Raw genomic sequence first — 24,376 nt, 5'->3', positions numbered from 1 at the left:
AATTTTCGCATTGCAATTGTTCCCACTTTTTGGTTGATGCTGCCTTTTGTTGAAATTTCACGCTCGTGACATGGTTAATTAATTCATTTACTTTCTGGGGCATATGCCGAGAAGAATGGGAACGGAAACATCAACAGAAAAGACTGGCAAAGGAATGGGAAAACAAAGTGGCATCGATTATGCTAATGGCCTCGGGGGTCTGGAGCTTAAAGACAGATTACTATTTTTCGCAGCTCGAATTAAAGGACCGCTGCTGCGGATAAAGAGGATATTAAGTGTCCAGGCCAGGACTTCAGTTCCATCATCGCGAAGTTTTCAGGACCTCCAACCGTGACTACGTGACAGGGCGTAAATCAATTCGCATCGCTGCCTCTCTTGGCCATTATGGAATGCAATATTCTGCACTTTTGTACGTATTTATAAGCTGTGCACCTTCTTCACTGCTAACGAGCCCAACTAACGACGGCAGCCCATTTGTTGCCAATAAAGTAGCAAAAGCCGGCAACTTCGAGCTGCGCGGCTATAATGACGACAAATTGCATTTGCAAATGCTGCCATTTTTCTTAGAAAATTTATAACAAAAGCCGAATCAGAGCCTTTCGACAAAGTATAGTTGCAGGTGGCTTGCAAAATAAGTTTTGAGGACAATAAGGACCTTTGGTTAAAATTTAGTACAAAAAAAGTTATACTTAATATATTTCTGTAGAAGTGCCTAGTAAATAAATACATTCTATTTTAGTTGCTTAATTTAAAACCTTTTATTTGTATATCCAATTCAATAATCCTTTATTTACATTTGACACTACAAGCTCTTAAATATTATTTTAATCAGCGTCATTAAAATATTTAAACACCTTTCAATTAAAGTCTTTTGAATATATTACCATTTTAATAATCCTTTATTTACATTTCTCTGTTTTTCCCTTGCCTTTTCACAGACAAAGAGGAAATATTACGTATACGCAGTGAACATATTAAATTAAATCTCCCATGGCGCCTCAAGTGCATGGACAACAAATGAAATCACAATTATCTCGATATCTCACGTGCAGAAATACATCATCCCGTACAGTGAGCTGTAATCATAAATACCAATTAAGCCATTACAGTGCAATTATTTCCGGCTGCACATTGTGTCAACAGCCGAACGAAACGATGGAAAATCAGCTGTAAAATATTTATGTTTATTATTTTATCCTCCTCTTCAATGCGTGCGGAAAATGCACAGCAGAAAAATGAAATGGGTGAATACTATAATATACGAGGGGAATGTGTTTGAAGGTGAGCTTGATGGATAACTTGAGAGGCGATTGTGACATGAAATATACGATTGCAATGAAGAAGTGAGATGATGGATATACGAGAAGATGATCCGAGGCTTATTCCCCTTTACTTTAACCATAAATGTGGGGTGTATATGTTTTCTGTTGGCTATTTATTGATAAATTAAAGAGCCATATCAAAAAAAAAGGTCTGTAGGGGTACTTTTTAGGTAAAGAAAATTATTTGTGTTTTTATTTTCAGTAAATGATAATATTATATTATAAATAAATGTGTGCATACTCATAAAAAGTTTATTTTGAAGCTTGCATATATAATCTACGAATTCAAAAACACTTTTTCCTCGAGACTCTTATGCATTGTCAAATAATTTTAATTCAATTATAAAAAAATCTATTTTTCTTGTTGGGAAACACGTTTTGATTTGATGTAATTATAATGTCAAAAGGTAAGCACGGTATCAAATGGTTTACTGTCTTAACTACAGCCGACTTATTTACTTTTTGTCTAGCGTGTTGCGTTCGCATTGTGAAGAGCTTTTTATGAGAAATTTATTAGCATATGTTTCTGCGAGCGCATTCCAAACTACAACGATGATAATGATGATGTAGATGATAATGATGCTGCTGCCGTTGAAATTGCTTATGTCATTGAACCCGCAACTTGGGAAGTATTACAGCAGTCATTATACACCGAAAAAAATATATATTTCATTATTATCTATTTTGTTTTGTTTCCAAATAAAAAAGTAACTTTAGGTTTAATGGTTTAGATTTTGTTTTTTTAACTACAATTTTTTGAGCTTAAAAATCTTTTAAAAAACATTGAAATTTCTTTGACTGAGTCTCTTCAAAAAATTTAATAAATCAGAGAAAGGCAATTAAAGCAATATAAAGTTTGACCCAAGAATTAATATTTTTAAGGCTATGCAAATATTTATATTTGAGCTAAACTGAAAATTTCTTCTTGCATTTAAGGATTTTTGTGACTACTGTCCACTGGTCGTATTATTCCTGTAATTTTTGTTAAATGAAATAAAGTTAATGTACTTGTTCATTTCGTTGCTGTATTACAAACACACCACTTATAATTTTTAAAATTCATAAGAATGTACTGCTAATTAATTTCAAAATTGAAGAAATTCTAAACCTGCTTCAATAAAAGCCAATTGATCATTAATAGGGAACTGCTTTGTTTGCAGTGTAGGCGTGCCACCTTGTGATAAGGCAGACACTAATTCCTCGGCATGCCCCGCGACAATAAAATAGCAACAAAGGCACTTGAGATGGGGGCATTGTGTGTTTGCCACATGGCTAAGCCAGCTGCCTGTCTACTCCTCTGTTTTTTTTTTTTTCTGGCCTAAGCCATCCGAGTTGGCTGCCTTTCACTTTCCGCTCGGCTCGCAGGCCAACCAACAAACCAACCAGCAGCCGACAAACAAACAAACAAACAAACAAACATTGCTGACTGGCGCTGGCTGGCCAGTCACGAAAGTGTCGTCTTTACTTTTGTTCTTTTTTTTTGCGCGCTTTTTGTTTATGGCATTATTAACCCGTTTTCCTAGTTTCTCAGGGCGATTACGTCGCCGGTCGCAGTCTAGCATAATATTGCAATTTACCCGCTCGAGGAAGCGACGCCACTAAGATGCACTCGGCCACTCGAGTTCACTCATTTCACGGGGATGGCTTCGAAAGTTGGGCCACTCGGAATGTGGAAAGTGAATGGACAGGGGAATACATGCATTTGAGGTGTCTGGTTTCCGCCTTGCAATAGAATTTTATGAGGGAAATTGTTGCGAAACTATTTAAGGGGGAGTACAACATCTAGACCTTTTTGTTTTCTAATTTAAGTTTTTTTCCCGAATTTCATCAACAGGTTTAATTATATGTCTGACCTTTGATTTTATATGCAACTATGTTTAAATTTTGTTTGTTTGACAAATGCCAAATTTTTTAAATAATTTAATTTGTGAATTTACTTTTGGTCTTATTTAACAAGCCCAAGTTGTTCTACAATTGCTAATATATATTTAACTCCCTGTTAAAAAAATTGTACTTTTAATTGGTTACCAACATTTTGTAGCATACTTTTTGAGTAATGAATTCAAAACATTTATTGTCATTATTATTATTATAAGACTATTTCCCAAAATAATTAATAACATCTCATTGCGTTTTAGAAACTTTTGTAAACGTTCAACACCAATTAAAATGACTTGAGAAATTACCCCTTTTTTGATAGCAAAAATGCACAGCTGTTTGAAACTCAAAATAAATACAAGCTCATCGTCAGGATATACAGCATAATCAACAGGGGACTCTGACTCAGAAAATAAGTAGAAGGATGGCAAAATCTTATCAAATGCCCCCAGAAGGCATTCGACTGGTGGAAATAAAAACCCAAGGATCCTTCCTCCCTTATTAATTTTCATAGCCTGTTTGCAGGCGACAAAAATCCCATTTTATGTAAATTTCTGTGAGGCATTAGAAACTCAAAATGCTAAGAAAAACAAAAATATTAATGATTTACCCATGTATAATCTATACAAATGGCACAGCAGCGGGTGGAAAGTGTTGTCCTTGAGCTTAATGTCAGTTCGGTTCAGTTCCTTCTCTAGAGTACACAGAATTTTCCGAATTTTCCACCCAACTGCCATTGTCTTTTGACTTTCGTGGATTTTTGGGTTTTTCGAGGGGGAAATGGAAATAGAACGTGACATATGCAAAAGGGTTAAGCGATTAATTTCAATAGACAATATGTATTCGAGATATATATTTGTGTTCGGTTATTTCTGTGTCTTCTGTTCTGCGTGTTTTTGTGTAAATATATGCATGCTAATATGAATTTATGTCGTTCGCCTTATTGGCAGTCATCCGGCGCGTGGGTTTGAATGATTTTAATCTGCCGATTTGAAAGTTCTATTGAGGGTAAAACGTGAATCACAGATTTATGATAGATTCGGGTCTGGGGTTTTACATTGGGGAAATATACAAATATGTATTCCGTTACTAAATATCTCTTAAAGAAAGCTAAGAAATTAAATAAAAAATACATTGAACATAAATTGTACATCAACATGAACATTTCTTTTCTCAATTACAATTTCTATGCAATATTACATTTATTTTAAGAATTCAATAAATATACTTTGCTATGAAACAATACATATATCTCATAAATGTTCAAATAAAATAAAATGCTTTCCAACTGCAATTCAATTGTCAAAGGTTAGAATGCCACTTGTAACGGTATTTGCATTTTTAAAATTCCCAAAACAAGGTTCACGCATGCGCAAAAGGGGTGAGAATAAAAAAGAGAGTTCTCTCACTTCTAAACAAATCGCACCCCTAAAAATGATGGAGAGCCCAAGAGTAGGAAGCAAAGGGTAACAAAATACGGAAATGCGCGAAAAAAAGAAGCAGAAAAGTTACTTCATCCAAATAAAAAAGAAAACACAGAAAGAGGGGACGAAAACAACCCGAAGCAGACACAAAACAGACAACGAGATAAAAAAGTTTAGTCTGTCGAACGAAACGGGAAACGAAAGTCGCCGCGTTGTAGCAACTAAATAAATGTTAAATTAATAAATAAAACCACTCGATGTTAACATATAACCATTAGTTAAACGTATATTTTTGTACACACGCCTTGTACAAAATAGTCTAGCAACCAACAAAACACCAAAGTGCATTTAACACCAACAACAAATAATAATTTGTGAAAACGCAAGCAATAGTAAAAAATCATAAATCCATTACTCATAAAAGAAGTGATAAAATAACGTGTTCACATCGCATTTTGAGTGTAAGCAAAAATTGCAAATAATCAATGTTAAGCCATTTGCATTTAGTTGTGTTTGTGTCAGCTTTTGCATTTAGCATTCAGCATTTTGCACTTGCAGTTTGTTTGTTAAAAATCGAAGGCAGACAAACAAAGTCGAAAGAGGTGCGTGCCAGAAACAACCATTATGCTATATACAGTTGCGGTCAAAATTGAAGTTTTTTTTTAAGCTTATTGAAATATAAACAAAAATAAGTTTAAAAGCTACCTTTTAAATTTGTTTGTGTTTTCGTGAAGCAAATGTTATAAAATAAACGAGGCCAATATAAAAACCCTCATCAATAATAGCTACATATGTATAATATGTAAAAATATTTCTAAAAAATTTAATAATTTTGAAACATAAAAACAAACTTTGGATAACAAAAACTATTTCATTTGAATACTATTTTTTTGACCGCAGCTGTATATAGATATAAACATATTTATGTAGATATATTTTAACGGCGGCTGGAGCAGCTGATGGACAGCTTGTTATGAAGCCCCATGGGAAAAAGTGAGTAAGAGAGAGAGAGAGCGGGAGCCGGGGTTACCAACTAAAAGTTTGAAAACCGTTAATCGCGAGAGAGCGCCACCCCTACCTTAGAAAAAGAGAAATTTCAGAAAGAAAAGGTGTTACAGTGAGAGAATTTAAAAGAGAGAGCACCAAGGCCGGCATTGCAGTGCAACAAACCGAAAGAGAAAGAGAGTGAGAGGGTGAAAGAGCGTTTAGGTTTACCCCCAAAGAAAAAAATTAAAGGTCTTTTCGGTTAAAGCTTTATGGCAATGAAAATACGAAAATAAATAATTGTTTTCTATGTAAAATATATTTACAAATTAATTATAATGTTCTTATTATAGAAATCTTATTTATATATTTCTTAACATTTGACCAAAAACAGATGGCATTTAAAAATATAAACAAAATTTAATTGGATTCTTTATTCTTTCATTTCAAAATTTCCTTTATTAAATTAATGTCTTACAAAAATAACGAAAAAGAGTTTATTTATTAAAAGCATTGTCTTTGAAAATCTTAAAGCATTCTCTGAAACAAACAGCTCTTCCAGTAAATGCAAACTAATCAGCTTATACAAATCCCTTGAAATTCAAAATGTGTTAAATCTCAAGTGTGGAACATTAGCATATTTGGCTTACTATCATGGGAGAAACCATTTTATCTGAGCCACCACATACTTAAGTCCTTTTCAAATTGCAATAAATCTGCTCTTGCACACCCACACAAAACATATTACTTAATGCCGGTGATCAGCTCCTTTCGAAATCGTCTGTCATAAGGACCTAAAACACACGCACACAGATTTCCACCTGCCTTCGTCTCTCCTCCACTTGATATTAATTGCAACGAATTTCGGCGGTTGCAAGCAAGACTTCCGGCAGCACTTGCCACAAATGAAGTGACTAATGCAATTATGCATTAATTTGCGGTAGCATCACGCCTCCTAACAATATTTTCCGCAGGATGACAAAAGGGGTGCGAAAAGAGAAAGGAAACTGACAGCGAGAACAGGAAACTTTTGCGCCAGCATTTGTCAAAATACATTTACACTTTGATTTCCGTGAGATAAAATGAGGTAGAAAAAGAAGGAATTGAGAAGTGATGCACTGAAATAAAAGTTCATTTTAGTCGATCTTATAAAAGAAAAAGTTAATAAATTCAAACTTATATAATCTAGATATCTTAACTAATATTGATTAGAAAATTTAATTTTATACAAAAAAAAAAAACAAAAAAAAATAAAGCAAATTAAAAAAATATATTTTTACCATCGCTGCATTCGAACTTTGACTCTGTAGAGTTTCTCAAAATATGTGTTTGCCGTAGTTCAAAATGTACCATTTTCTAAATATCCAAATTAATAATCTTTAAGTGCATTTTATTTTATTAACAAAAAAAAAAAAGTAGAAGCCGCATATTAACACTTTGGAGTTTCTTAAAAAGTGTGTTGGCCAAAATTGACTAAAAAAATTATATATTTTTTTTTTTAAAGCACTATTTCCTTTTCTAAGTACACCACATACACAGATATATAGACTGAAGGAAACGAGATGACAGTAAAATGTGCAAACTAGTTGAGATTCAGCTGCTTTCAACACTGAGGTGAGACTCCCACACACCCACGTACACACTGACACACACACACTCCAGTGGCAAATGGTGTGCAATCAAATGGTTGTGGCAGCCATAAAAACGAGGAAAAGCAAGAGGCAGTCAGGCAACAGGACCAAAAGGAGCAGAATAGTAGCTGGATGTGTGGCAAAGGGGTTGTGGGGCGAACTAGAAATATCTCAAGGAAGCTGCCACTCATGCAACATTTAGCCAACTTTTAATTATCGTACTTGAGCCGAAAGTCGATGCGAGACAAGGATGTGGCTGCAAAATACACTTGGTGTTGGGTGAATCCAATTGGAACTGGTACTTTTAGAAAACATAAATGTTTTGGAGTTCTCAGAACATTTTAAATCTCAGTAAATCCAGAAACCGTACAATTCTGTAAGTTAATCAAATAATTCCCAATAAAAACGTATCCTTAGAATGTGTACAACTAGGCGAATACGCAATATTTGTCAAACTGAAAAACATCGCCAAGATGCAAAGCGTTTAGATGTGTAATAAGCTTTTGGTCATTCGAAAATACAAAATAGGATATAAATAGGATTTGTTTTTAGTTTTACGTATTATTACGTAACCCAAAAAAATGTGACATTAATAAAAAATTTGTTTACAAATTTGATTTTATAAATCTTGTTGTCAAATATGGGATAAATAACCTAATGAACTGAATCCAACGGAAAATGCGCCCAACTCAGCTCCAGCTGCCGTCTGCAGCTTTTGCCAACTTTAAGTTAATTGTCTGAGTGGTAAAAGAGCAATCATGCGTGTGTGCAAATAAAGTACAACTGTGTGTAGTGTGGTATCTGTGTGTGTGGCATGCAACTCCGTCTAACGGTATCTGAGCACATACATATGCAGTCCAATCTGTCAGTTTCTGCTGTTGGCTTTTCTTAGCTTTTTCCCCGATGCTAAATGCTCTAATTACGCCTAATGGAAAACCCACACGTATATGCGCTTTTATTGTGTGAATGTGTGCGCTTGTGCATTTGTATTTGTGTAATTATTCGAAAATTCTTCAGCTTTGCTGTCTCGTTGCCTTTACTTTTCCCCTGTTTTCCCCCGTTTTCCCGATGAATGTGTGCATATTCATGACTTTGTTGCCTGTTCGTTGAGTTTTTAAGCCAATTTAAATGGGAGGAGTGGTCGGAAGTGGAAGAACCCACTTGTCCATCCTTCCTATTCCCCGGCATTCCTTTTTTGGATTGCCCCACATACGCTATTTATAAATAAAACACATTTTTTTGTACAGCTAGTGTGAGAGAGCTGAAAAAAATAGAAGACAACATCAACAACTGACCATTGTTGCTGGGGAAACGTTTCCCTTTCCCTTTTTTGCAGTTCCCTCAAATCTGCATAATTGAAATTTGTTCTTGCAATCAAATGAATATTTCATTAGATGCATTTAAAAATCCGAGAGAATTGCATTAATAACCAACAATTTAACTTTGCTAAATGTAAATGCACAGTGAGAGTGAGCCAGGCACCATAAATTATAGACTGCGAATATATTTCATTTATGCTAAAACAAACATAAAACAAACGTAGTCCAATAGAAACTTTTGAAATATTAATTACTGGAAATTATAGCAAAATGCTAATAAAAGTATAAAAGCCAAAGTACTTTGCTTAAAGGTGTTAAAGTTTATACTAATAAACTTAGTTTATGTTGTGCAATTGATTTACCCATTATGGCTTAGTCGTTTTAAAAGGAAGTTGAAAAAAGTTTAAAATTTATTTGATTTTTAATATTATCATTTAAGTTAATGAAACTTAAGTACATTTAGTTCTTTTAACCTTTTCGGCAGTTACTTATATTTTACATATCATTAATATTTATTTTAGTTTTGAGATTGCAAAAAGGTTGACTTGTTAATTCTTAATCCAAATACATATCTGATGCTCAAGTCGCGTAGCTATTTTTGTTGCAAAAAAATATGCTAAAACTGAAGGCAACCGCAGACCGCGTATTTAAGCTTGCTCTCGATCAACTTAACTTTTACCTCCATCCGAACGGAAGAAATACACTAAAAAAAGTATGATTAAATTAAAACAAAAATCTAAAGAGGTAAAATAAAATTATATTTTCTCTGTCTAGGAAAATACAATTCCAGGCATCAAATATTCTTCATTTATTTTTTAAACTTTACTTAAAGTCGATAACTGTTCAATACCTTTTGTTCTGTGTACAACAATGTGAAATGTTTCTTACCTAATTTAATATATTAATATGGAAAGTAATAATTGTCATTGATTTTTTTTAAGAATTGATTGATAATTATTAAATACAATTTATTTCTGTGTACCACAATGCGAAAGCTGTCTAATACTTGGCGGCCAAAAGCCCTCTTCTTGGCAAACAAAAACAAACCAAGTAATTTAATCAAGTCCCAGCGAAGATATAGAAGATAGACGTCGAACATGTTGCGGTCGAACCAAGTCGAACCACCTCGAACGCAACTCTTATACGGCTCACACCCAATTCAAATCGGCAGCATAAAATATAGGCGTCCGCTGCGCTTTTTGGCCATTTGTCGATGTGACGCCGATTGCCGCGTGTCGTCTCCCAAAAAACTCCCGATTTCCGTCTAAACCTGGCCCAAAAAACGCTATTTTGGTGGCAAAACGCGGCTGCCACGGGCAGCGTTTGAAAAAAAAATTAAAAGGAACAAATCGTGTTAGCAACAGTCGTTATAACCGACAAAACGGTAAATGCAATAATAAAATAATGAGAACAAGTGAATGGCGAATGAACGGTAGAACGATAAAAAAATACCGATAATGGTTGTGAAAAAGACAGTGGTCAATTGTGGTTTATTCTTGTGATTTACACACCAAAACATTGCACTAAATAGCAGAAAAAGAACTGTTATCTTATCTCAACGATGGTAACACGCTGCGTATGCGTAATGCTTTGCAGTGGTCTGGAGAGACCCAAATTGAAAAACGCTTTAATCAACGTTGGCCAACAGCTGCGCTTCACTTTCCCTTTTCCCACCATTTGCCCAGCAATAAACCACATTGAATCGTTACCGTTTATTTTTGATTTTGGAGTGTTTAATTAGCATCCATTAAAAGTGTCTGATGTAATATTTGGTGGGTCTGAGAATCGCTTAATGTTTGGAAATAGAATTTAACTTGTTGTTAGTTGTTGTCTTATCAGTTGCCAAGGTTTTCCCCTCCGATAAAGCCTCTTGGATTAGATAAATTATTTAAGCAAAACAGTTGTTGTTGTTAAAATTCAGTTGAACAGCTTTAAATAAATATTTTGATATATGAAAACTAACTGCTTATTTAATAATAATTATATCCGGCATCCTTTCAATATCAAAGTACAAAAACACAGCATTTGCGGAAAAATCCCCGTGGTCAATTTATTTGTGAAAAGAAGAGAATTGAATGGGAAAACCATTTAAAGCTCCAGATAATCGGTTTGCATTCAACAAACAGGCCTAATTAAATTCAATTGAGTTAAACTGAACAGAGTTGAACAATTAAAATGCAAACACAATTAAACCAAATGAATCGAGTGAAGATGGAAATGATTGAAAAAAGTGCAAAGAAAAAATTGAAATGAAAACACAATTGAAACAGATACGAAAATTAAACACATATATTGTTTACACTCATCTCAATGCTTTTGTTCTGCCTGCAGTGAAAACCGCATAATTCATCTGCCAAAACAACATACACCAAAAAGTAAATAAATAATAAATCGAAGTGAACGTGATACGTCCTCAACCCAATTAGGAGTTTAAAATATATAATTAGAAGCTGTCCAAAAATGCGTCGCAACATTAAATTGATCGTTTTCGTGAGCATCATTTGGATGTTCGTGATGGTCTACTATTTCCAGTCCAGTACGGAAAAGGTAAGTTTTTTAGTATTTAGTTATTTTTAAGGGTGATAACTCAACTTGACGGAACTTCAAAATTTTAAGCTTTCAATTCCAAGCAATCTTTGATTATACACAACATTTTATTCATTAAGTCTTAATTAGATTTAAGTCTAAATAAATTAGTGAACAAATTCGTTTTTAGCTATTTAGGAATCGACTGTTTAAAATGTTTTGTATTTACTCCACAAATGGGAAAGTCTATCATTAACTTATGAAGTAAGATACAAATCGATTGAATGTACTATATTATATTATAATATAATTATTATAGTCATTAATATATTTTTTTCTTTGTATTTGTCACTCTATTGTAGAGAGGGTGCACTTTATCTCTTTAATTCTCATCTCCCACATTCTTCTACTGCTTTCATTTTCTTTTTGTCTTACTTTTATCCATCAGGTGTTCTTTCCTTTTTTTGTCTTTATAAAATGGTGAATTGCTAGCACTTTTTTAAGCTTGTTTTTCGGATCATGCAATACCTGGAAAAAAAAAGTACTCCAACTTTAAAACGGATCCACCCTTCAGTAGAGCTTCCTTCCTCTTCCGTTCGAGTCATCGTCATTATCATCTTTTGACGAACATTTTGATGATGGCATCGCAGAGGTCCGTTGCGTATGCCGCTCTGCATAGTAATTATTGGATTGCCACTGTATATAGTAGCCTGCCACCAGCTGGATAACCCATTGTTTTCTCTTTTTTCCTCGTTCACACCCTCTCACCCACCTCGTAATTAGCCCCACGTATCGCCCAGGTGCCACCATCACCATCACTTGCCCACCTGTATTTTTGTCGCTTACTTTACAAGTTTTAATTAAGTTTTTTTTTCGGCTTGTCAGTTGCCAGTCATATAACAAACTCATATACCATTGTTAGCATTTTCTGGATATTTATTAGGGAAAAAAGTTATTTTTGTGGTGGTCTTCTTATCAGAAGATGAGTTTTTAGAGCATAAAATAAAATACTAAATATAATGGGGAGTACATAAGTAAACAAATAAAAAATTATCTTTATGCAAAATAACCCTTTACATTATTTAGGACAAAACAACCCTTTCATGCGTATTATTATACTTTTAAACATTTCTAAAGTTTCGTACACCTTATAAAATTCCATTAAAAAATTCGCTTTGGGTTGCAAAAAGGTATATTTGTATATATCATATACTTATCTCTATGAGTAATATTCTTTTACATTCTGGAGGACACATAAATTGGGTCAAAACAATATCATTAAGTTCCACCTCTTCTCAAGTTTCTTACACCCAAAAATATACTTCTACAAAAATCAATTTAATCTTCTATCAATTTTACTTTTCAACCTATTCCACTTATATCTGGAATTTATATTTACTTTATTATGTGGTTGCTGCAAATTGTATTTGTCTCCGACACACGTGTACTTCAATTGAATTTGGTTTCTTGTGTTTACTTTTTTATCCAACCAGCAAGAGCACCGGCAAATTTTGTTTTTGTTGTTGTTTTGTTTTTTTTTTCTGCAGAAAAAATAAATATATTTTTCAGCACGACAAGGAGGAAGAAGTGCACCCTCACACGAGGCGAAATGTCAATTTATTTCAGCAATTTCAAATATATTTTTTACTTTATTTTTGTTAGCGTGTGGAGAGTAGGGACATTACATACATAAAATAAATAAAACAAGTGGCATCGCAAAGTAGAAGTGGGTGGCAAAAATATAGCATGCAGCACATTTTTTGTATAATGTTTTAAATGTGTTAAGCAAAAAAGCCTTTAAATTTATTGACCACTGTGAGAGATGTTCTGCCATTCATAGCCTTTGCTGTTATCTGCAACAATTTTTTATGCTATCAAAAAAGCGTAAACATTTTTTAAAACGAGTAAAATTTAAAAACGATCCAAAAAAGTATTAAATTGTATTAAAAGCTTTTTGAGACAAGCGATAAATTGGAAATGGAGTTATCAGATTTAAACGAAAGTTTTTGAGAAATAACAATTTAAAAATGCACTTTTATATGATATGCAAAATTGTAATTACTAATATGGAATTGGCCAGGGAAAAATCATTATTTGATTGTAATTTTGTCTGGTAAAACCATTTTCATTGAATTTTTTGAGGAATAATAATTTAAAGATGCACTTTTATAATCAATGCAATTGGGAATTACAAAAATGGACTAAGAATGGAGAAAATTGTTGTTTTTGCTGGTGAAATTATTTTCAAAGAACTGTATTTATGTACACACAATTTAACAAGTGTGAAAAACCAATTCAATAAAGCTCTGTTAATTACACTTATGATCACTTACAATTGTTAAATAGTGGAAAATGATAATTAAGGGAGAAGGCTGCAGCAAAGCAGAGTGTTTAAATATTGAAACGTAAATCTGCACAAATGAATCCGATTATGGTGCAAATGCGAACGCAGGCTCTCGCCTCGACGTTATCATCATCATCATCATTATCATGATGACATGGTCAAAAGCGGAGTTCCAGCCACTTGTGGTCCTCGTTTTTCCCTCGTTTTGTGAAACCCCCCATAGCAATCATCTTCATTTTGCTACCACACCGAAATAATTTTTCATGTAAACTTGATTTATTTTCCTTATTTTTTGCGCTGCGAATGAAAGGCAGGAAATGCAGCCACAGTCCACTCACTGCACTCACTGGTCATTGGTTTTTTTAAATAATTTTATTTTTAGTTGTATTTCCCACTTTTGATAAGCTGTCCACTGCCCGTGCTTCGTTTATTTATTTCAGGCTAAATTAAACCTACAAACTTTTACGATAAGATAAAGCTTGCTTGCCGATCTGTCGAGTGTACAAGACTTGGCATTATCAAAAGATAGATTTTAAATTTTGTATAATAATAATAGCTTTTTGGCTTTATAAAAATAGATTGCAGTTCTTTTTGTTTGTGGATTAAAATCAAGTATACTGAACCAGTTAAGTGGGGATATTTATAATTTTGTTGATAAAGATGCCTTTTACTGTGGGATTTTCACAGGATTTTTTAAAGAGAAAGATGAATTTATCTACACACAAACGAAAATTGTCATCACTATATGCATTATATAAAGTAATACTTAAGTTTTGTACAGTATTTTTTTTATATATGTATTTATTTATTTATTTTCTTTTCAGTTATTAAGTGAATTATATCATTAAAAGCCATCTTTAGCTCACAGCACTCTTATCCAGTTGGCCAATGACTTCCATTTTTAGAGTCATCCGATCGATGGCTTACATCTTTCATCTCAAGTTTTGCGATTCAATGACATTTCATTCATAAAAACATATCCAAGTTTTATGCCATCTCACGCCCGTCTCAAAACGAGAGCTCCAAATGCTTTTGAATGGAAAATAAATCACAAAAAACGTGCACACAAGTCAATCACATATTTAATTCATTTAATTGTTAACAGCGGGGTGTTGGTTACATAACCGATTGATTAGTTTTCGCCTTTTCTTTTGTTGGCCTTCTTTCTTTACGTGTGTTAATTACTTTGGTTAAACGTTTGGAATTCCCGCAGCTTCTCAAAATAGAGTTCAAAATTAAACTTTCTCTTTTGTTGGCAAAGTTTTCCACTTTCATCGAGGTCACGAATGGGTTTACTCATGTTTTGAAGAGGTTTAATTTAAGAACAGTGAAGAAAGTGATTTACAAGAAAATGCAATGCACTTAATTTGCATTTAATGTTAAGAAGTAACTTTGTTTTATCCAGGTTTATATAAATTTGTATCTTAAAGCTTCTTTTGTGCCCTGGTAAACTATTTCTTATGCAATAGTTTTGCAACGCACTTTAAGCATGTGTATTGCCTGTACATCGCTATAATTTCCATCTGCTTGACATTCGAAGACGCTCCAGCATCGTTGCTCATATGCAAATGAAGCCATCATATATGCAAATTCAGCCAGAAACTTTTCTCAGAAGTTTACTTTTCGATTTGCTCACATGCAGCACTAGCACTCCGAAAAATCTATTATAACGACAGTCATTTAACTTTTATGGTCTTGCTGAAAAATGGGGGGGAAACAGAGTGCCCAAAAGTGTTATAAATATTTCAAGTTCAAACTAAAATACTTTCGAAGACCTTAACGCCTCATGAATTCGATTTATAGCTCCGAATTTTCACAGAGTGGACTATAAAAAACATCACTATACACCATATACAAAAAACTCAATCTGAATGCCAGCGGAGAAAAAGTCAACTTAAAATTTGCGTGACAGAGCAAGTTACGCTCTGGTTGACAATCTACATCGCATTACCCGCCAGCTGGGAACAAAAAACTAAAACAAACTCATTGCAAAAGAATGCCAAAGATCCAGCAAAAAAAGTAATTTGCTCTTGAAAACGTTCGAAATTAATTTCAATTAAGTTCAATAGAAGGCTGCGAATCAAGCTCTGAAATCGAACTGGTTTTTATGCTGGATAATAATTAGTGTGAAACAAAATGACGAAAGCGGAGTGATAAAAGAACTTTGAGAAGTTTAATTTGAAAATGTGGACTTCGTTGGAAATGTTTTCCTGTAGTTTTCTGGGAACTGAGTGCTCTCAATAATCTACACAGAAAAAAATGTATGTTATCTCATCTCATTTTAGTTTTATGCTGTCACTTGGTTTATACAGTAAAAAAAAGGTATATAATCTGATTAATTTTTATATTTATGCTGTCACTGGGCTTAGACTTCAAAACCATAATGCCAGAACTTTGAGAACTTTAAATTGCAAATCTATACGTCTTTAGAAATGTTTTTCTGCAGTTTTCTGGAAACTAAACCTCATCCTATGTCCCAATTAAATAAAAAAAAAATCCTATATACATATTTTAAGCCCAATTTTTCACCTTTTACGTTGATTTGAGTATTTTATTCGTGTGTAATTATCAATTTCTAAGAACACCAGGTCATTCAGTCGCCTTCCCATCTACATTCTCTTGGCCAACCAGCAAATTAGCATTTTATCGAACAACTCGTCTTGTACTTTTTAAGTTTCGGTTGTCAATGACAACTAGCCTGCTCAGAACAACTCAAGACTACCCAATCCAAAGCCGCCCAGTTGTATTTACAAAGTTCAGTTGCTTCTTTGGCATTTGGTGAGCGCTTTGATTTACTATGAATAATTAACGATGTTTATCTGCAGACAGGCCTGACTTTTGATTTTGTTTGACTAATTTAAGAGGGGGAAAGGGGTTCCGGCTGCCAGACCAGGGGTCACAGTCGTCGCAAATGACAATCTTCTCGCTCAACCGGCTATGCATATAAATTTTTGAATGGGCCTGGGCTAAACCAGTTATCTGTCCCTACATTTTTGCCTCTGGCCCCTTGTTTTTCATTGGACCATCTGCTGCTGCTGTTGTTTTTTGTATTGCTGCCGCCTTTTGTGTTGCTGCGGGGGATGTTGCTGATGTTGCTGCTGTGTTCGCTGATGTTGTCGCAGTTGCTGCTGTCGTTGTCCAGCTGCTAAACTGATAAAATAGATTAGAATGGAATAGTAAAAATAAATAGCTGACTTTAGAATTATAAATGTTATATTTTATATATTGCCTTATTCCTTGCAGCTTTTATTGTGCTAAATTGTTTTCCGAAATACATTTCGCCAATGAGCTGTATGTTGCAGCTAGTTCTGTTCCTTTTCTCGGTGTTGTAACTTTTTATTTCGCTGTTATGGCTGCTGCAACTGCCAGTTTCATTATTTTTTGGCCACCTCCGTGGACTTTTCTTTGGCCAATGTTGCCGTTGTGGATGCCTTTTCCTTGGCCGCTTCTGCGGCTGTGGCTGCTTTTTCCTTGGTCGCCTGTGCAGCCAAAACCGCAGCTACTTTGGCAGCTGCTGCCGCTTCTCCAGCTTTTTTCTTGCTCTCATCCATTACGCAACTTAACCGCAACCCAACGCATCGGCACAAGGTCGTCTGGTTTCGCTTGTGGTCTCCAGTACCACCTTAATCGCTGATCTGCTGGTGACGAAGTACACGGCAAAAAAATGTATTGAATTTCATATTAGTTTATGTTTATATTTGACTCTGACGCCTAGCGCTCAGTCTGTAATTTTTTTTTTGTATAAAATTAATGTGCTTTTATGAGATGGTATGTTTTGTGGGAAGACGTTTCTTTAGCTACTTAAAAAAATTAAAGCAGAAACCTAGAGAGTTATGCCTTTTCAAAATGGATTATGTGTAAAAAAAATAAAACTATCATTTATAATATATAATAAATATATCTATCTATAATATCATCAGTAAAGAAATTTTCTAAATTTTTATTAAATCTATCGACATATTTCCAATAAAATATTCTTAATTTTTTTGTATAGCTAATTTGCGAATTCTCAAATATGTTTTTTTGTATACCAACCGGTCACGCTGTCATCGCTATTGCCAATACTTTTGGTAGTTGCCTCCGGACCACTTTCAATTTCGTTTGGCTGATTTTTATTGTTATGTTACAACTTGTTTGGTCTGCTTCCTATTGCGGCCAGCAGCAGAGACCCAAAAATGGCACAACAATGATAAATGCGGTCAAGGAAGTAATTTCTTTTGTTGATTTCGAACACGAAGAACTTTGAACTATCAATAAAAATGTTCACATGAGCAAGACAAACAGTTTAAGGAAAGAAGTCGGTGATAAATATAGAGATATGTTTAAGAGTGTGTTTTGTGTGTTCTTAAAATGAATTTAAAATAAGTTTCAAAAGATATCTTTAAACCAAATCCAATAATAAAGTTGAAACCAAGGACTTGACATCTCTCCTTAAGCAATGATCCCAAACCATTAAACAAAATGTTAAAAACCCAAATGTTTAACCTTTACCCACTTTGCCAACTAACACGCAAACCCCATGAATCTCCAACCAAGTGACCTAACATCACTTAACCGAGGCTCATCTCAAAAATAATGTTACAAAAATAAGCATAAAACGCCACAAGAGATGTATTTGGCAAAGGGGACACCGTGTTGTTTGCCCAACACTCGTCACTTGGGTACGTCAACTTAACGTGTTTTGCGTCATAAAGTTCAAGTTCATTATGCCAACGAAAAGGAGAAGACCTGCAATGCCGGCAAAACAACAAAAAAAAATACCATAAGCAACAAAATAACAACCAGTTAACAACTCGCATGATGAGGGAGTCCAGTGGCGCCCACAAGCCACCGAAAAGGAAAACAAAGGCAAAAAGTAACAACACTCTGGCTAAGTGCTACTTGCCGGCGATTACAGAAACAAACACGGGCAAACAAAAACACTGCCATCATAATTGTATGTCTTTTTTTTTTGGGTATTAAATAATTATTATTTAATAATGGCCAGATGCCAGAGTTAGGAAACCAAAAAAAATAAGGCTGAGGGGCGTGGGAATGTTGGGGGAAATGGGTGCTGCTTGAATGTGGGTCAGAAAGCAACCCATATATGTTATGCCCTTCAAATGAATCAGTTAAAACTACATTACAATTATGGTTAAATAACAAAATAAATTTATAACACTTTAGTGTTTGAATTTTGTTATTTTTATTGTTATTTAAAATTGGAGCTACAGCAATGGTATATCTGATATATCTCATGGGATATTCAAACTTTATGTTTTTAATTTATTTGCATTTTATTTGTAACGAGGCCTTTAATATATTTGAAATTTGTATATTTTGTTATTATAAAAGCTTACAAAATAAAAGGTGGAAATAGGAAACGGTACTAGTTAAGTTAGTTAGCTAGATAGAATAGTTAAAAAAATTAGAAAAGGATTATTTTATAAAAGATTTTTAGTGCTTTAGATTTTTATTATATTTGTTATATTTTAAAATTATATAGATATATTCATTAAAAATATATTTTCAAGTAGCAAGTTAATCAATAACAATTAATTTATATTTCAATGCATTATTTTATTATTCAAAAAACGCCCTCTTGACATATTTTTTATGAGGTTCCCATGCCTTTCGATTCCTACACAATCGTTTATTACCCGGCTTTCTCGCGGCTCATTTAAAACCAACTCAAAAACCACTTTGACATTTTAATTCCGACGAGACCTTCTTTCGTGACTCATGATCGAAATACATTTAAATGTCAATTTAAAGATGATCATTTGAATGCGACTTTAAAGCGCAGGCCAAAAGCAAGTGAAAGTACCAGTTTTGAACGGCAAATGCAGACAATGACAATTGAACAAGTCGAGAAAGTCCAACCGAACACAATTCAAATGCATGTAATACTGTCGCCAATTGTCGGGCAACCGTTCGTATTCCGTTCGTTTTTTTTTATTTTATTTTATCTCCTCGAAGCCAGCTGAATACGAAAACTGCCTGGCGGGCTTTTCTTTCTTAATTTTTGCTGTACATTGTACATTGCGATTTTCGGACATTTTCAGCCACTTAAGTAGTGGCATTCACCTCCGCTTTGTGTTCAGCTGTTGGCTTTTTCTGGTTTGCTTCTCCTTTTTTTATGGCCAACAGTTGTAGATGTTGACTTTCTGTTGTTTGGCTTGTTTGATCCGAGGGGAAAAGGGCAAACATCGAACATTTAGCAGTTATTGCTTTTGTCTGCGATTGAACTTGTCGCCATTTAAATATTTATCTCAAACAATAAATTTTAAGAAATTTAAAAACTCCTCTTGTTTATCTGCTGTTATAAATTACAATATTGCAATTATTTAACTCTGACAAACAATTTAAATAAACTTTAGAAACACCTCTTGGAAAATATAAATTATCATAATTAATAATATTTATCTCTGTCAAAAAAATCAAATAAAATTAAAAAAAAAACCTTTTGAAATGTATGTATAATCCCACGAATTTTATAATTCTCATACAAAATAAAAAATAAAATTTTAAACCACCTTTTAAAAACGTATGTTTAACTCCTCTTGCAAATTACATTATCATTACATATTGTTTATCCCTCGCTAATTCCTGTACTTAAATCAATCATTCAATTTAAGCTTGTCAGGTGTTAATTAAAATGGGATATTAAGATTTTAAAAATTCACAACTGATTTTATTGACCCCACTTGGGGAAATAGTACATTATCCCCTATTGATTGGCAAATAAACCTCGTTCACAAAAGACCAGCAATGCGCCAATTTAAATGTTTAATCCGCTTCATTATCGCTCAATCATTGGCTCATTTATCGAAAAGAGGTTAAATATTTGGCCGCATCGTGATTGCTAATAAACTAATTAAAACAGCGCCAAATGAAATGAATGAACACCAATTTCGAGTGCATATAAATACCGCAATGACCACGTTCGATGGTTTTTGGGATCAACTGTATTATATTTTGTATAAATTTCACCCGAGGCAAATAGTTTCTAGTTAGAATGGAACAAATGGCACTGCAACTAGAAGCGAGATAAAGTTCTGTACATTAATATGTCCACACATTTGTCATTTCTATTTTCTGTATATATTTTTTTTTGCTCCGATTGTCGCCAGTAGCTGGCAATTTGTCCTCCACTCTGCAAACAGTGCATCCATCAACCGATTGTTGAACTGTCTCAAATGTATCTCTTTGCATGGGATTGTATATCCCAGAGCAGACCATGAGCCATGAGTGAGCTCACTGTGGCCTGACTGATGACATGTGCCGGCCTCCCAAATCGCACAGTGAACTTACACTATAAAAGAAATATTAAACAATATTATTATTTAAACTTGTAATACCTATATTAGTTGCCAAAGTAATTTATAAAGTTTAAATTTTGAGTGCCTATAAAAAAATTGAGTGACTTTCCATAGCGCAAACCTTAAAGAAATGCTAAAATTAAATCTGCTAGGCTTTGGAGTTTTTAAAAAATACCAGCAAAACTAAAATTTAATTAAATTAATTAAAATTAAAATTAAATTTCAAAAAACAAATACATACAAATACTAAAACTTACCTTTAGCTAATGTTATACAAGTCAGCCACTTGGTTATATGTAGGTACAAATTTTCTTTATTGTATATCATATTTATGATGGTAATTGTGCCACAGTGTCTATCTAAATATCTTTTTTATCTGCCTTTTTTCGAGGGTGTTACAAGCTGCCGGACTTCTATTTGTGCTTAATCATTGAAAAGTCTACATCCACATGCCCATGAGTCACAGCCACCCATTCCGATTCGGAGGCAAAGCCAGACCAAATGGAAAACAATCAAACAGAGACAGCCAGAAACTGACATAATAGGAAAAGCAAGGGAAAAAGAGCAATATCAGAGTCCACAATTTGTGATAGTTGTTCAAATGACTACGGTTCAAGTCCGCTTTAATGGATGACCCATATTTGTGGCCACCAGTTGATTATAAAATGCATTAATGGACGTAAGGCGTGAATTTCTCGAGCTAATTTCTGAGTTGGCCTTAATTGATTTTCTTCTTTCATTTCTCTTTTCGGAAAAGTCAAAGGTTAAGCTCGAAGGCGTGGCGAAATGCAGTAAGCCATTGTCTGGTTACCCAGAAGAAACAGTTTATGCAAAGCACTTCAATATATTTTATGAAGAGATCTCTTGTCGCAGCCCCTTGTCTTGTGGGTTTTATGGCAGGGGCTTGGATGTGAGGCACTTAGGCAAAGTCACTCACAGTGGCAGTTCGTAGCCAAAAACATTTACAAACACACAAACACACAGGCCCCAAAACCTCAAACATGCAACAGCTGCCACCCGGCTGCAACTTGCAATTTATTGCAGCCTCATCTGCTTGGACCACTAACTGCAAATGATGCTCCCCCAAAATGTTTTGTGGCCCCTACTGCTATTATGCGGATCTAGAGGCCTCGGAGGCACACAAATGGCAAACACTCTCTTGACAAAGCTTTAATTTTAATTGGAAAATACTAAGCTTGCCTGAAAGTGTTAATAAAAAAAGACCTAGCAATTGGTTTTTAGCCTAAGAAACCCATTTGTTATTGGTAATAATAATAAAATACATAATTAAATATAAAAACAAAAAAAAAAAACAAAAGGAAAAACTTATTTGAGAAAGCTTTAACTTTTAATGGAAATAACAAAATATGCTTAAAGTGGTAAAAAAAAGAGTTGAAATGACTTCGGTGGATTTATATTTAAAATGGAATATATATATTTTTATGCGCTAATCAAAGTGTGCAAATGTTTTAAGAATTAATTGCTTCATCTTTAAACTAAAGTGAACTTAAATTTTTAAATCATTTCCAGAAAATGTTAGGAAAAAGCTGGCTTAGCAGACAGATTTCAAATCGTAAAACATTTTTATTGGCTTGTTAAGTAATTATAATAATAAACACATAAACATACATTGGTTTTTCCAAAAACAGATAGTAAACATAGCGCTGAGTTTTTATAAAGCATATCGTAATAAATACCACCCTAAGATAATAATACCACCTAATAATAATAATAAAAGACAAAGACGTACATCGTTTATCCCACAAACAGATAGTAAAAATGAGCCATCTCCAAGGCAATCTCTATAATTGGCAACCATATAATGTGCTCCATTCGAATAATACCAATAACTATAACTATGTTAGCTCGTTTTGTTGACTGATTTACGGCCTGACCTTAGCAGAAATAGAAAGGAAGATCAAAGCCTGGCCACAAAAACAAATAACTATATATTACGTATTTAATTGAGTCTTGCAAGACCACTGCAGTTTGCTGTCATGAGGAAGCTAACCAAATAACAACAAATAAAAAACAAAAAAGCCAAAGACAACGAAGATGCCACACAAATTTAGCTACCAAAACAATTTGCAATTGTTGCTGCTGCTGCTGCTGCTGCTGATGCGGCCGCAATTTGGTTGGCATGGCACACAATTTGGTTTTCCATGCCACAGAAGAGTTGCATATTGCATAACGCTACTGCAGTTTTCCACCCCACACAATCGTCCATCAACTGAAAATCGGGGGAGGTGAGGTGTGGCAAATGTGGCAAATGTGGAAAACGGTAGACCGGGTGGCACATGTGAGTTTTCCCATTAACTTGTTGGGTCAATCCATCGTTGGTGTTGGCCAAACATAACAGATAATTATGTTTCTGTTTGCCCAGAGGATTCGAGCCGCTTTCACGGTTCGTTGAGCTCACTTCTTCCAAATTTACCACTTTGTCTAGCCATTGACTCATCACCAGCCATCTTCTTGTTGACATTAAACTGATGGCTCTTGCTGGTTCGCAAAATGTCATTAAAAGTAGATAGAAATTTTCTTTCTTTTTGATGCTCTAGGAAATTAACCATAGACAAACCTTGTTTTATAATCAATCTTTAAAAACATGGGTAAAGTTGGTAGGAAACGTTTGGATAATAAAAAGTATGAAATGCTTGAAAGTGAAACTTTCGAAAGTTTATCTTATTGGAAATATTGTTTTACGAACTAACATTATTCAAACACTGGTAAAAAAAAACGTAGTTAATCCAAATAGTGTATTACTCAATTTAAACATTTGTTTTCAATGCCTGCCAGTAAAACTGTCGAAAGTTGAACTTCATAACGCAGAAGAGTAAATATGTTTTATCTAAAAATAATAATATAGCCTTATTATAACATGTGACAAACCTCTTAATATATATTCACCACAAAATTCGGTGTTCAATAAAACTTTGTGGGACAACTTTTTTGATTATGCTAATGTAACCCTTTTTGGTAAAAAAAACTTTTACCGCACTTGCTATGCGTGGCCCAAAAAAATGTCTGGCCAACAAACAAACTGAATAACAAGATTTCTGGGCCCATGACATGTAGCATAAACAATTTCTATCAGAGTTCGAGTTCAATGCTTGTTTTTCTGCCTGTCGACAGAAGGAGCATTTGTCAATATTTTCGGTTCCAAATGGCGTGCATAGACTTTTAATTGAATTCTGTTGTTTCTTGGTTTTTTTTTTGGGTGTGGTTCTCCCCTATAAAAGCTCTGATTTGTAATGCAAAAAAAAAGAAACGGAAAACCCGAAACAGATTGCAATAAATGATAAAACTACGCCTGTTTCGTTTCTTCGCATTTTCTTGTTTGGGTGAAAACTAAATTTGATACGTTCCAATTACTAAATTATGCAGTTAGGAGCTCTTTCGATGTGAAAATCATTCAGCTGGAAGAGTGCACACGCTCAGAGTCAGAGACTCAGATACTCAGATACCCAGACCATGGAGAAGTGGGAAAAACACGAAGCCCCAGCCAAGATTAAAGAAATCTCGGCTCTACTCTCGTTCAAACAAACAGACAGCAAAATAAAACCAAATTGTGGCTAAGGTTGAGTGATTTAGGGGGAGAAACACATGCACGGTCAGCTTAAAGAAGCAAATTAAAATTGTGTAAAGAA

At 34.1% G+C, this 24,376-nt stretch overlaps 1 protein-coding gene across 3 annotated transcripts in view; it reads left to right on the top strand.

Moving 5' to 3' along the window:
- Positions 1 to 4,979: 4,979 nt before the first annotated feature.
- The window catches only part of LOC108134722 (polypeptide N-acetylgalactosaminyltransferase 2), a 28,358-nt gene continuing 8,961 nt past the window's right edge, over positions 4,980 to 24,376 (top strand). The window contains exons 1-2 of one of the 3 annotated variants that reach the window (XM_017255124.2): positions 4,980 to 5,085; positions 10,890 to 11,105. In XM_017255124.2, the coding sequence (XP_017110613.1) occupies positions 11,019 to 11,105 (87 nt within the window). In that variant the 5' untranslated portion in view covers positions 4,980 to 5,085; positions 10,890 to 11,018. Of the gene's footprint in view, positions 5,086 to 9,751; positions 9,943 to 10,567; positions 11,106 to 24,376 lie in introns of those variants that run through there. The other 2 variants (XM_017255123.2, XM_041710247.1) reach the window with 2 other exon arrangements.

Source organism: Drosophila elegans, unplaced genomic scaffold, assembly GCF_018152505.1.
Source record: "Drosophila elegans isolate 14027-0461.03 unplaced genomic scaffold, ASM1815250v1 contig_814, whole genome shotgun sequence".
NCBI classification, from domain to species: domain Eukaryota; kingdom Metazoa; phylum Arthropoda; class Insecta; order Diptera; family Drosophilidae; genus Drosophila; species Drosophila elegans.
Note: the sequence above shows the minus strand (reverse complement) of the source record. Positions and strands in the feature narration are given on the sequence as shown.